We start from the raw sequence: 13,620 nt of genomic DNA, 5'->3' as shown, positions 1-13,620 counted from the left end.
GGCCGCTTGTGTTGTGGCCGAAACGTCGTGATTTTTTGTTATTTTATTTTCACCTACGTGACTTTACCCAATAGAACCAAAGAGTATCCCGCCATAAGGTTAATTTGTGGCCGGGTTGCTTCTGAAAAAGAAACGAATAGCTCAGTGGGCTTTACTTGGTAGGATGAAACTGCAGTCGACTCTTCTGCATCGCCACTTTCCCGATCGCGGTTTCGATATATCGCGAGGGTCGGCATAAGAAATAAGATGGGAACTTTTTTGGGAGTTTTGCGAAAGCCGCAGACGACACGCGAAAGCCAGCAGATGACACACAAAAAGTTTAGGAACTCATAAATGCATTAAATATATGTACAGTACTGTATAATATTAATGCATTTTATCTTTTAATACCATAAATATACACAATTTTTATTGTAAAAAGTTAAAGTTTGCGAAAAGAACGCGAAAGCCAGCAGACGACACCCAAAGGCTGGAAATATAGAGATAACTTAACTTAACAATGACCTAAATACAGTACACTGTACTGTATGACCAAGTACTGTAATGCATATTTGTATAAATGACTAAAAGGTGATTTTTTTATGTGTTTTGTTATACTATTATTGTTCTCATATTTTTTACTTAACACTGACCTTCATATATGACCAAATTCCCATTTTTAAGTGATTTGTTTACCTTTTTCTACACTATGCACTCCTATCGTGCTTTTGTATTGTTGTTGTAATGTTCTTACCCGCCTCCAATTGAACATCTGTTAAAAAGAGCTTCATAGCTCATCGGATTCCTCCAGTATAAATATTATGATTTCACTTGATTCGAGTGTGATTGCAAAGTTGCTCGTGACTGTCGGCGCGACAGCCTGCGAGCATGTGACCCCAACTGCATTCCGTCTACGTTTGCAGACAACCGGATATTGGCGACATTCCCACCACGACGCGTTGCGACCTCTCGCCTAGCGACGGCCTGCCGGAGGAGGAGGAGGCCAGCCCGTCCTGCTGGGGCGGCTTTTGTCGCAAGGGGCCGCGTCAATCGGCGGCCGACAAGGCCCTCCTGAAGGCCCAGTATAAACTCTATAAGACTCAGGTGAGGGTGCACCAGATCATCCAGGAGCTGTGGCGGGACACCGCCGCGGTCAACGCCGCCAAGGAGCTGAAGGAGGAGGAGGAAAAGAAGGAGTAGAGCGCGGGGGCAGGAGATCACAAGAAGGTGTCCAAATGGCCCTTTGGCAACAGATTGAGGCGCAATAGGAACTCGTCCCACAAGGTCAGCAGACCAGGTGAGGGGATTGAACTTGGCGTGGTTGTGAGGGACAGGGGTGGGGGGGTACGGCGCGCGGTCAGAGACTCGCCCGGTTTCAGGTGTTGCTAAACGCGTGATGTTGATTGTAAATGTGGAACGAAAAACTGGAGGACTCGGAGAAAAATCTATGTGACCACTGGGAGAGACATGCAAACTGCATATATACCACAGGGGTCAGGGTCGATATTAAACCCACAACCACCTATATACCAGGCAGGAGAGTTAGCATTTGGCCACCGTGGCACCCTTAAAGGTAAGGAGTGTTGAAGCAGTGCCCCTAGTGCGAACAACGAGGCTCTAATTGAAGCGGTTTCAAAAAGTACTTCTGTGATGCCATCTTCTCGGGCACCGCGAGAGCACGCGAGTGACGAGGGGGTGGGGTCCTTCTGTCGCAGGAACAACCGCCCAGGCAACAATGGACTGGGATGCTCCTGTTGCGTTTGTGAATAAATCCATGGCCACCAGCATGACCATGAGCAACAGCAGCATGACCATCCACCTCGTTGGCACCGGGACCGGCAACAGCAGCATCAGCAATATCAGCAGCAGCGACTGCAGGAGTAGCAGTGGCGGCAGCAGTGGCTACCCGTCACAGTCCGAGTCCTCCAAGTGGTTGGCAGACTCGTCGGTCATCGATTCCAGTGATGATGGCTCCCTCCACAGCGACCCTTGCACCCCTCCGCCTCTCCAGCTGGTAACTATATATCTCTCTGTAGTGTTTCTCAATCTTTTTTGTCCCGCCAACCTCTCACTCTTGTGACAAAACGCATTCCACTTCTTTCTTAATGTCGGTCATACAGGATGATGAATATGACCAGAACATACATTTATTTTTTATTTAAATGCAGCTGAAAGGTTTTTATTTTTATTGAGGGCATTTAGATCTTGAGGTTAGTGTAGTTTAATCGGGGTAGTTTACCATAAATGAATGTTTTAAGTATTATTTAATGTTCAAAACAAAAGGTTTGAACATTGTAATTATTTCCAGTTCAAGCTGCGTTTGCATCACAGCTGGAGGACCGTCGCGGACCACTGGTGGTACCGGGGGCCACACCCACAGATGTTGGCCGCGTCCTGATTGCCTATTGCCCCAACTGCAGGAACTCGTGAACGCGGACCCTACAGTCATGGAGCCACACGGTGCGCTGTCCCTCGACCGGGATACATCAGGCAAGCGTCAGATAGTGGTCATGGTGCCATCAGCCGAATGGAAGACTGGCCAGGGATCGGTAGGCAGTGACTTGCATATGCAAACACATATGAAACTGTAATAAAGACTCAGATCCCACGTACAGCCTTTACAAACTTCTGGGGCAAGTTTTTGTGTCCGAGTGGCGATGTTAACACACCACACCAAGTACTAATTTGAGGCTCGGTGGTCACTGGTGTTGGCCGTGAGGGGCATCAAACTCGGGTAACTGGGTCCATAAAGCAGCGCGCTAACTGTTACGCTGCTGCTCCCCAATAACATACACATGTACACTTACCCACATACGCATTCACACACACACACACATTTGCAATGAAAGCCATGTTAAGGTGTTCGCTGTGAAGCCCGGAGCATCGGTTTGGGATGTGTGAGCGAATTGCGCGTTTGACTCGGGCATTCTCGACGAGCTGATGTTCATGGCGGTCTCCTTCACAGGTCTCCCAGCCCCGGGGGGGAGATGTTTCCCCAATGTACGAGAACCAGCAGCCACCGGGAATCGTGCAGCAGATGTACGGCCACAGGTGAGACACGTGCACACACAGACACGGGACCTCTCTCTGTCTCTCTCACCCCCACGCCGTGGGAGCCCCCCCAACGCTGGCTCGGCTCGCGTGTGCCAAGTGGAAAAGGCGGGTTCTAATGAATCGTGCAGCTAAATGTTCATTCCCTTCCACAGATTCATCAACGTTGCGCCTTGCGCAAGTCAAGAGTGGTAAGCTGGCACGGGAGTCCACCGCTCCCTGCGAGACGGGAGATGGAGAGTGCTGCTGGCTCGGCATCTCCTGCGGATGTGGTTCCTTCGCTGGGGGTCTCTGGGAGATCGCTTCTCATCCTCCTCATCCTCGTCTGTGGACTCTTCTCAACGTGGACGCCGATGAGAGGAAAACCTCTCGAATTCGTATGGATGTTGGGGATCGACTTTCTGTTGATGGATGTATTGCCAACTGTAAATAAATTCATAATAAAGGTTTTGGGTTAGATCGCGTAAGTATAAATGTGTCGTAAACCTCCACCACCCGACACTGCCAATTAGTAAGGGATTTGCCACGTAAACAAAACGCCAATTAGTTACTACTTCAGCCCACCGGTGTGTTGGAGAGTAATCCACAACATTTACAATTTGAGTACGACATTTCGTTTGTAATTACATCCAGCATCGGGCGATTTGCCAGAATAGTGAAGCAATCCACCTGCTTCCGGTCTTAAATAGAGCAGGACGTCATCATCATTGAATCCAATCAGGAGGAGGGGAGGGCAGGTACAGTATATTTTTTCAAGTAGTGGTACCCCAAACTTTCGCAGCTCTTAAAATTCCATTTTCACACCATCAATATGTAAACTCCCCCTCCCCCCCTCGCCGACCTGCACATGTTCACCCCCTCTACACCGTTCATCATGCTAAGTCCGCCAATTAAATGCTATTTTTTATGCTAATTCCTTTGTCAAGGCACCTTAATTCCTCTCACATAGCTTAAAGGTCGCGGTCTGAGCTTGGCTGTGTTCGCTCCAGCACTGTCCTCGAGACAGTCTGGTCCCTTCACCTGATGAAGGCCGCTTGTGTTGTGGCCGAAACGTCGTGATTTTTGTTGTTTTATTTTTTTACCTACGTGACTTTACCGAATAGAACCAAAGAGAAGTAAGTCGACCCTTGCACATCGCGGGGGTTAGGGGCGCAGCCCCCCCGCGATCTGGAAAAAGAACGTGTGAAATGGTTTGGCTCCCTTGGCGAGCGAAGTGAGAACCTCCAGCCAGGGGGTTCGGGGGGGGGGGGCTCACAGCGCCCCCCCCCCCCCCGAGAACAAGTTTTTAATTTGTTATTTTTTATGGCATTAAAAGGTGGATAGCGGCGTTTCTGTGCGCGCTGGGACGGAGTCGCCAGAAATGCATTAACTAATTAATTACGATTTTGACTCCCGCTTATTTGGGACCCCGAGGGGTTCCCGCCACGAGGAGGTTCCAATGATAGAGGGGGTCATCGGGATGAGAGGGGACGTCGCCAGGAGCTATCGATGAGGAGAAGAGAGCAGCAGATGAGGACGGAGCGGCAGCAAAAGAGCAGAGCGCTGTGGGTGACGGAGATTAAATGACTGGAAGCCTCTCGCCTGTCTCCGTGTGTTGGTGAGGAGTGTCCACTAGCAATAGAATAGCGACTCCTGTCTCCCTTCTGCGTCTCTGTTGTGTGTGCCCGTGTGTCTACGTTGTGTGTCCGAGTGTCTCCCTCACGGTCTGTATCAATGTTTGTCCCTCTGAAGGCAACGCCCGATCTGACACAGACACGGCCACAGCAGAGTACCCGGGTGTACTGTGCAGGGCTGTCTCGCTCAGACACTGCACACATTTCACAGCCGTCTTTGTCTCTCCCCAGTGCCGTCTCACGCTCACTCACCTCGGAGATGTTTCCATCCTTCCACCGTCGTGCAGAAGCTCGGCGAGGTTCTTCACTCAAGCAGGGAGAGCGAGTCGAGTGAGAAGGCCTCAGAGAGGTGTCAGGTAGAGACTCAGGTAGAGTCTCTGAGTCTCAAGGAGAGTCTCAGGTAGAGTCTCAGGTAGAGTCTCAGAGCCTCAGGTAGAGTCTCTGAGCCTCAAATAGAGTCTCTGAGTCTCAGGTAGAGTCTCGGAATCTTTGAGAGTCGCGGAGTCTTCGGCTTCAGCTTCTTGGCGGCTCAACTTGAATCTTCAGAGTGGGCGTCAGTTGGTCGTGACGTCACTCGACGGTGGGAGGGGCTTGTGTCTGAAGGGGGGAGGGGCTGCGAGGGGTTGGGGGGCTCGTGGGGGATGGAGGGGAGGGGCGGGGGGCTTTATCAGCTCGTTGGTTGAGGCGTGCAGTGCAGAGGTTTGCGGTTTGAACCCGTCAGGTCGCCCTGGTCAATACTACGGGTGTATTAAAACTAAACTATTTTTATTTTACCAGGTAAGGCCGACTGAGCTACATAGATATTTTAACAAGCGATCTGGCTATCACAAATGATAGCTCAACGAAGTGCTTATCAAGTGGAAATGTATAGCAGACAAATTCTCGAAACGCATGTTGATTCAAAATGTGAAAGGAACAAAGACCCAGAAAAAAGTGACCACGGGCAGATAACATGCAAACTCTAAATATGCAGCAGGCGTCAGAGTCGGGATCAAACCCACAACCTCCTGCATACCAGGCGAGAGAGATAACATCTCATCACGACGGCGCCCAGCAAACGAGCTGACTACCACCACCACGCTGCCTGCCCATCGTCGATCGTCCGTGGGAGCGATCGACATCATCATTTGCACGGCAATTTATTTTAATTTGGTATTTTTTCTCCAGTGGTGCTGGCACGCGTGGACCTACTCTCGCTCATAACGTCACTGTAAGGTTCTTGATGTTAGCCGGGCGGTGGCGACTACGGACGCCGGTAATCCAGCACCGTGGAGGAGAGGGTTGGTGGATCGCACAAATGCTGTGAAACTCCCAACCCCTTGGCGTCAATGAGGCACCATACCCTGGCTCGTCAGGAGAAGGTGGTACAGCAAACATGTACACCCACGTGTTCCATCTGTACGGAATCAAGTTTTGCCTCGCCTTGCACACGCCGTGGGGTTTCTCCGGGCGCTATGGTTTCATCCCACACGTGAACGCTCATTATGTGGCCGAGAACACCTTCGTATATAGAGGACAGCAGAGCTGGTGGCTGCTGTCTGTGGCTCCTCCTAGAGCCTCCGAGCAACGGCGTGCACACAAATTGTTGATTGTTGTTGTTAGATTACGTGACTATAAATGGGTCCTTAATTATGGCTGTCGCCTGATGAGGCTGGTTGTAATTACCGGAGACAAATTGGAATCGAATAATAAATATTGTGGATTTGTTCTCAAACACATCAGTGTTCCTAACTAGTAACTAATTGGCACGTTTTGTTGGCCACTGTTTAATAAAGTGTTGCCGTCACATGACCCACTCGCGTTTAGGCTTGCCAACTCTTGACTGAAGATATTGCGGGAGATTTTTAAAATTCATAATTTTTCTTAAAGTATCCAATTAAAAGCTCCCGGGTCGCTTCAAATCGTCACCAGGAGATTGATGCCAATTTCGGTGGAGACTCACGGACATTGAGGGAGAGTTGGTAACCCGATTTGCGTTCCCTCTTTGTGAAGCTGTCTAGTCATCTCAGCCTGCTGTGTGGTACTAAATGGGACAAGAACTCAACTCCGAATAACATATATCGTCCCCGAATGCTTTTGTTTAGTTGGCCTGCTCTCTCGTTACGATCATTATGGGAAAGAGGACGGGCTGGCGACACAAGCAAGCCATAATGGAAGTCGTGTCTTCCTGCTGGTTGAGCAGAAGTAGCAGCACACCTGTGCGAATTGTTATTTCTTTGGGATGTCTCTATACAAAGTCAGAAACCTTCGAGAATAGTTAATTAGCTCTGGTGTCATCGGAGTTTGTTCATGAACTCACCAAATTCAAGGGTTATTATTTTACCATTTTCCAGCTGTGCTGGTCCAATCCTCTGATGGCCTCTTCTTAAACTTAGATATCTCGTCTCACAGATCCATGCTGTTGTGATAAGAACCCACCACTCGCTTGCGCAGATCTATGCTTCATCTTCGGGCAGCAAACCAACATATAAGTCTATTTGTTTCACTTCTGATAGGTGGCCCTTATACAAAAGTGATATAACTCCATAACTTAGAAGGAGTCCCAACGCTCTGAACAGAAAAGTTACGTACACAAGGCTGTATATGTTTGAGCTACAGCTTGACCTCTGTGAGCTATAGTTCATATGATTTTGGCGCAGAGATAACAGTAATTGTACAGCTTTGTTGTTGCATTCATAATACCGGTTTTTGGGTTAGATCGCGTTTATTTATAAATGTGTCGTAACCCTCCACCACCCGACACGGCCAATCAGCAAAAAAAGTGTCACGTTGACAAAAGACAAATAAATCACTACTTTAGCCCACCGGTGTGTTGAAGAGTGAATCCACATTTACAGTTTGAGTACGACGTTTCGCTGGTAAATACTTCCAGCATCATCGGGCAATTCGCCAGAATGGTAAAGCCCTCGCTTGCTCCCGGTTTTATATAGAGCAGCAGGGTGACGTCATCACTTAACTCATATCAGGTGCAGTGATTAGAGGCGGAGGGGGGGGTAATGTAATTATATAATCGATTAGTAATCAGTCATTGGTTATGATTAGTAATGAGTTGTAGATTAGTAATTCTTTAAATCAAAATGTAATGTGTATTATTTAATGATACGCTTCCAGGCCGCACTAAGCCGGTAGCTGTCAGAGCGATTAAAGTTATTCTTGTTCCTCTCAATTTCAATGGATTCTCTAATTAGTCTTTGCCAGTAATAATTAGTTTTACACACCACTGCAACATTGTCAAAATCAATTGAGTGTCCTTGTTGACAAGCATGTTCTGCCACTGCCGACAGTTGTGTTTGAGATAATTTAATATTTCTCTGATGTTCTTTTAGTCTTACACTGATGTTACGTCCCGTCTGCCCAATGTAGCAGCTGCCACATGAACAATTAATCCGATATACACCTTCTGTTGATAGTTTAGGTAATGCGTCTTTAGTGCAAGATACTAGTTTTTGAATTTTGTGTACTGTAGCAAATCTTACTGTAATGTTTTGCTTTTGCAAAACGCGGGCTAATTTGTCAGTTACTCCTGAGATATATGGAATTTTTATTGTTTTAACAATCTGGTCGCTTTCAGCAGTATTGCTTTGCGATCGTGATTTGGCATTCAGTGCTCTGTTAATTTGAGCATTATTGTAGCCATTCTGTCGTAGTGCATCTTTAACGTGTTTAATCTCTCTCACTAGACTCTCACCATCTGACACTGTTTTAGCCCGATGTATGAGCGTCTTGATAAGAGAGGATTTCTGAGCTGGATGATGATGTGATTCTGCATTCAGATAGGCATCAGTGTGCGTTTGCTTTCTGTAAACGCTGTGTGCTATTTTACCGTTTAGGCCATGTCCAAGCAAAATATCTAGGAATGGGAGTGTGTTATTCACCTCCATTTCCATGGTGAACTGGATGGCCGGGTTTTGTGCATTGAGATGATTTAGAAAATCATTAAGTGTATCTTTACCATGTGGCCAGACAACCAGATAATTTAATATGGCAAAAATGTCACATGAACTGATTATCAAATAGTAGAATTAAAAGTTTACAATCCAGGAATGTGTAACATCGAATACATATTCACAGAACCGCTTGTTCGCTTCATGAACACTTTAATAACACCTATGTTTGCATGTTCACCACAAGTACGTGTGGTTAATGCAGACTTGATTCCTTGAAAAAGGTATCGAGTTGGTATTTGACCATCTTAACACCTCCGTTTTTGTAGCCCAAAAGGATAAAACCTATTCTTATTTTTCAAAAATATATTATTTGAAATGTATGTGCCCCAACATCTTCGAAATATAAATCCTTCACAATATCACGTCATCATATGCCGTGCAGTGTGGGTCCACACCACTAAAAACCAATACTCTTCAGTTTATGAGACGCACGGTCACCTCTCTGTGGTTTTAAGCAAAAGTTGGCAATGTGTCTCATAATACGCAGAATACATTTATGTTTTTACACATACAGTAGCAAGGCATGGCTTTGTTCCCCAGAGGATGGAAGACATCACTGCCTGATCAGAATGATCCACGAGAAGACATCCCTACCCCGTTCTAAAGCAGCTCATTCATAATTATCTTCTGCAAGACGGCTCAATCTCCATAGTCGTGCCTTATTCTTACCATTTTAAAACAAGAAAAATATACCCCAATGTTTTGGGGGCATCTTCCCCAACATTTGGCCAACATTGGTGCAATGGTTCCAATGATATGTCAACGTTGTATGTTAATCAGGGTAACTTTCTGGTGCGTCCTATAATGTGAACAATACGGCACCCAACCCAATGTTTACATGTACAAAACCTTATAAAAAACAATCAAATTGGGGTTCCTTTACTAAACTAAACCAATTATTTGTATTCACTACGCAGTTAACTAATTCTAGTATTTTCCTTGATTAGAGCTATCTGTGGAGAGAATACATACACCACGTAGAAAGTATTCACGTGTAAAATGTATTGCATCTGAAAAAAAGTGTATGTATGTATGTTGAATTATTTTCACACCGTGCGTAGCCAACTGTGGTTATCGGAGGTACAGGGAAGGTCAACAAACTCACTGTGGAAGTACAACAAAAAAATACTATAACGTGAATTGTTATTCTGTTTCGTTTAATGATTCTATTAGTTATATATATACATATCATCGTTATGAAAATTGCCTCCCACAATCGCTGAGGAACCACAAAAGCTGCAAGGAAGCCAGATGGTGAGCTGGAGCCAACAATTACCTGAGCTCTGTGCTCTTTTATATATTAAGATGTTTCCAGCCAATTAATGAGTGTACGTGTGGGAAGAAACTTCGAGCACCCGGAGAAAACCCACGCATACAAGGGAGCAACACTCTATCCCATAACACATTCCTGCGAAGGGAGCAGGTAGGAACGTTGAGTTGCTCGGTCAATGGCCAGGGTCAACGGCGGCACCACGTGGTGTATTCCGCAAATATGCCCGACTGTGAGGGCGGGCACAAGCCGGCGGGAGTAGGTTACACGTTGAGTTTTATAAGGGCACCACGATTAAATCAAATTTTTGAAATGCATTTTTGCTTTAAAATGTACCACAGTGCATCTAGCCGAGTGAAAACTCACGAGACCAGGAAAGAGTCGCGGGCTCATTGACAATAAACCCCACCACAGAAATGTGAACTGAGGACCTCACGGAGACCCAGATTGGGAGCGCAAAAAGCTCCAACCTCGTCGCTTACCGCTGCCTTGTAGGAGTACTGTATTGAAATTATTAACTTACATTTCATAGTGGAGACCTACACATGACACAGCATGTGATACTGGGTTGTGACGTGTCTGTGTTGCATAATAAAGCTTTGGCAGAGCGAGTAACGCTGAAACTAACATTGCTCCCAGTCACATGGAGCCGTTGATGCAGTAAAATACATTTTTATACAATTACACATCTTGCATGAATAGTTTTATTTCATGTAACCATGCTGATAATCATTGCAGCAAATGACGAGGTGAATAAAAGTAAGGTTTATAAAGTGAACTAAATATATTATAAGGGAGGTTGGATTTGAACCCGTGATCTCGTGACTACTGCCGTCTTGTGGCGAGGTTTGTAAAATATTTATAATCTGAATTTAATTACAATTTAATTAAAAGTTAAAAAGAGGGGGATATCGGCCTTGACGTTACTGAATTAAGTTACAGGCAAGCGACACCTTCTCACCCATAGCGAGGGGATTGATTTGTAATAGAAGCCCTCCTACAAATTTGGTAGCTCCCGTAAAAGGTGTTAGACCCCCTTAATAAAAATGCTACCGGCTAAAAATATTATTATGCTAATAATTAGTGCAACAAATGACGAGCGAAATAAGATTGTTTATTAAGTGAAAAAATATTACGGAGGTCGGATTTGAACCCACAGCCTCGTAACTGCCGCCCACTTGTGACGAGGGTTGAGTGTTGCATTCTGTGCTGATTGTGAGCCCTGGTGTGTCTTACCACACTATGGGATTACTGTTATATGAACCTTATGGCGGGAAACCGGGGTCCCGAATCAACGGCAGTCAAAATCGTTATTAATTTATTTTTAGCGACTCCATCCCATCGTGCATATAGACGCAGAGACCCACCTGGCGCGGATCATTCTGTTGTCATGTCGTCCAAGCGCAGCGAGGACGAATGCGCAGAAGAAACACAACTTTGAAACGTTGATTAGCGCATCATGTCGAGCTCGACGACAGGAATAGATTGCCGTATCGTTCGCCTTCAACAGACATAAAATGACGTCGCAACGCAGTTCATGCGAGAGCCGGGGGCTTATGGGACCCGCCATATGGTTCGTTTGAGGTTCATTATTATATTTATTTAAAACGTTGTCCCAGCGAAGGCAGGCTTTATGAACTAGTGATATAAAACCCTTTGCCAAGCTAAATATCAATCCGGGCTCTGTTTGTTCTTTCGTCAGCCACGCGGGGGCAACACGAGTCTTGCCGCCTGTGACGTCATCCCAGCGCCTCATGGGAAACGCGTGCCAACTCCACCAATCACGATCACGCGGCCCTCAATTATGGTCGTTCGTAGTTCTAATAGGGGCACGTGTTCTCATCGTTTAACACAGTTTGACGCAGTCCACATTGTCATCAATTAAACGTTTTAATAATCTCAGTTCATATCACCTGTTCTGATATACAGGAGGTGGCAAAATGTTGGTCATTCTACCGCTGTCATAACATAATGATCAAATACCTGTGGTGTACCTATTTACAATGCTGGGTGGGCATTGGTTCAACTGCCGCTCGGGGAGATCGAACCCGAAGACCTCTGCATTACACATCCAGTAAGCAAACCTTGACACCACGGCAGATCCACGTACATGTGGACATATCAGTCAAATCCTGAAGTGAAAACGCGGACATCTCATTTGCGTACAATTATTAAAGCAGGGGTTGTGGTGTCGGCTGCGAGTGACGATGTAGATTTAATTTAATTCGTCCCCGTGCAAACTCCTCCACTGCCTCTATCAAGCGCCCGCTTGATTACAATGTTGGGGCCGCTTGGCACGCGCCTCCCAGTTCATTGTCTGTTGATGTTCTTGCTGCTGCTGTGCTCTGGCATCACGGACTTCCCTTGTCAATTAGCCAAGAAACGAGATAAACGGGACCAATCAAAAACAATCATCACTCAATCGCACAATGCGAGCGAGCAGGTGTGAGTGGTGATGTCACTGGCCGCCCTGCATAAAAGCCGCAACGAGAGGGGGTAGCAGTGGTTGTTGAAGCTGCAGACGTCTTTTTCAGGTATTGCTTGCGGTGCTGTGTTGGGCAAGATGCCTTGTGTAGTGGGTCGCTCTGCAACGCGCGGGTGATACCTGGGTTCGTTAAGAGCGGTGCGCAGCGCTGGTTGAGGTTTAGACCAGAAATTGTGTTTGTAACAAAGCTGGAGGAGTATGTGATTGATGTTCTGTCTTGTTGTAGTTCATCATAGTCTGGTGCATAGTGAGGTGCCGTGTGCATTGCCTTCACGTGATTGAAGACTGTCTCGTTGTGTCTGTCGTGTCCTCGCAGATTCCTCTTGCGTACTGACTCGACCGTGCATCACTTGCCAAGATGAGCGACCTCCATGCAGCCACCCTGAAGCTCCTGGCCACCTTCAATGAACTCGCCTGCGACAGTGCTGTGAAAGATTGTCTGAAGAAGGAAACGTTCAGGAGCTTCCTAAAGGGGGATAAGGGCAAGAGTCTGATCCAGGTGAGACGTTGTTTTACTATACCTATGGAACAGTCCCTCTGTTTATCCCAATTGAGTCTCCGGTTGTATCCTATGATGTTGTACCATCGTCTCCATTCTTCTGTAATAAAGGTTTTTGGTTTGGATCACGTAATTATCTGTTAAACCCGACACGGCCAATTGGTAGGGTTTGTCACGTAATCCGTGCTGATTAGCTGCTACTTTAGCACGCCGGTGTTGGAGAGAACTTGCAACTTGTGCTATTTAGCTGATTTGACAATTGGCCTCATGAGGCGATGGCCAATATTGTGCAGCGGTGTTTCGGTCTTAAAGAGGTGGTGTCTGACTGGTCCTAATCGTGGGTGAGTAAACGGGTAGGCAGTTAATAAACCTCTTATGAATGCAGTACATATTGTGGTTGGCTTATTCACAGATTAACATGGTTAAATGACCTCCATTTGGCACGTAATTACACCGTGCTATATCGCTTGCTGTCGATTTTGCCTGTCCCGCAGTCCAGGTCCAGTCTTTAACTCTTGCTGCTGTGATTCCATTCAGAATCCCGTGGATGGGTTCGTGGTGAGCCGCATCCTGAGGGACCTTGGTGATGACAAAGATGGGAACGTCGACTTCCTCGAGTTCGTGATCACGATCGCGGCCTTGAAATTCTGCTGCCACCCCAACTTCCGAGCGCACCACGAGCGGAATGGCCGGACCCACGCGCTGCGCGCATTCCAAGTGTAACGCGCCTGTTGCATGATACGGATACTATGAAATAAACCGTGTGATCACATCAA

At 46.6% G+C, this 13,620-nt stretch overlaps 1 protein-coding gene and 1 long non-coding RNA gene across 2 annotated transcripts; one reads left to right on the top strand and one right to left on the bottom strand.

Annotated features, from left to right (window-relative positions):
- Positions 1–366: 366 nt before the first annotated feature.
- On the bottom strand, positions 367–5,217 carry LOC116947149 (uncharacterized). Its single transcript, XR_004403644.2, has 2 exons — positions 4,896–5,217; positions 367–3,453 (listed from the first exon to the last, which is right to left on the bottom strand). It is a non-coding gene; the product is annotated as an uncharacterized LOC116947149 (long non-coding RNA).
- A 7,073-nt stretch (positions 5,218–12,290) lies between these two features.
- Positions 12,291–13,620, top strand: LOC116947151 (protein S100-A1-like). The gene is made up of 3 exons (XM_032962588.2): positions 12,291–12,394; positions 12,662–12,844; positions 13,382–13,620. Exons 2-3 carry the CDS (start codon positions 12,704–12,706, stop codon positions 13,565–13,567), a joined length of 327 nt encoding a protein of 108 aa, XP_032818479.2. The 5' UTR covers positions 12,291–12,394; positions 12,662–12,703; the 3' UTR covers positions 13,568–13,620.

The sequence above is a fragment of the Petromyzon marinus genome, chromosome 29 (genome assembly GCF_048934315.1).
Source record: "Petromyzon marinus isolate PM22_M1 ecotype Great Lakes invasive population chromosome 29, UKy_Petmar_22M1.pri1.0, whole genome shotgun sequence".
Classification (NCBI taxonomy): domain Eukaryota; kingdom Metazoa; phylum Chordata; class Hyperoartia; order Petromyzontiformes; family Petromyzontidae; genus Petromyzon; species Petromyzon marinus.
This window is presented reverse-complemented; position numbering and strand designations above follow the sequence as displayed.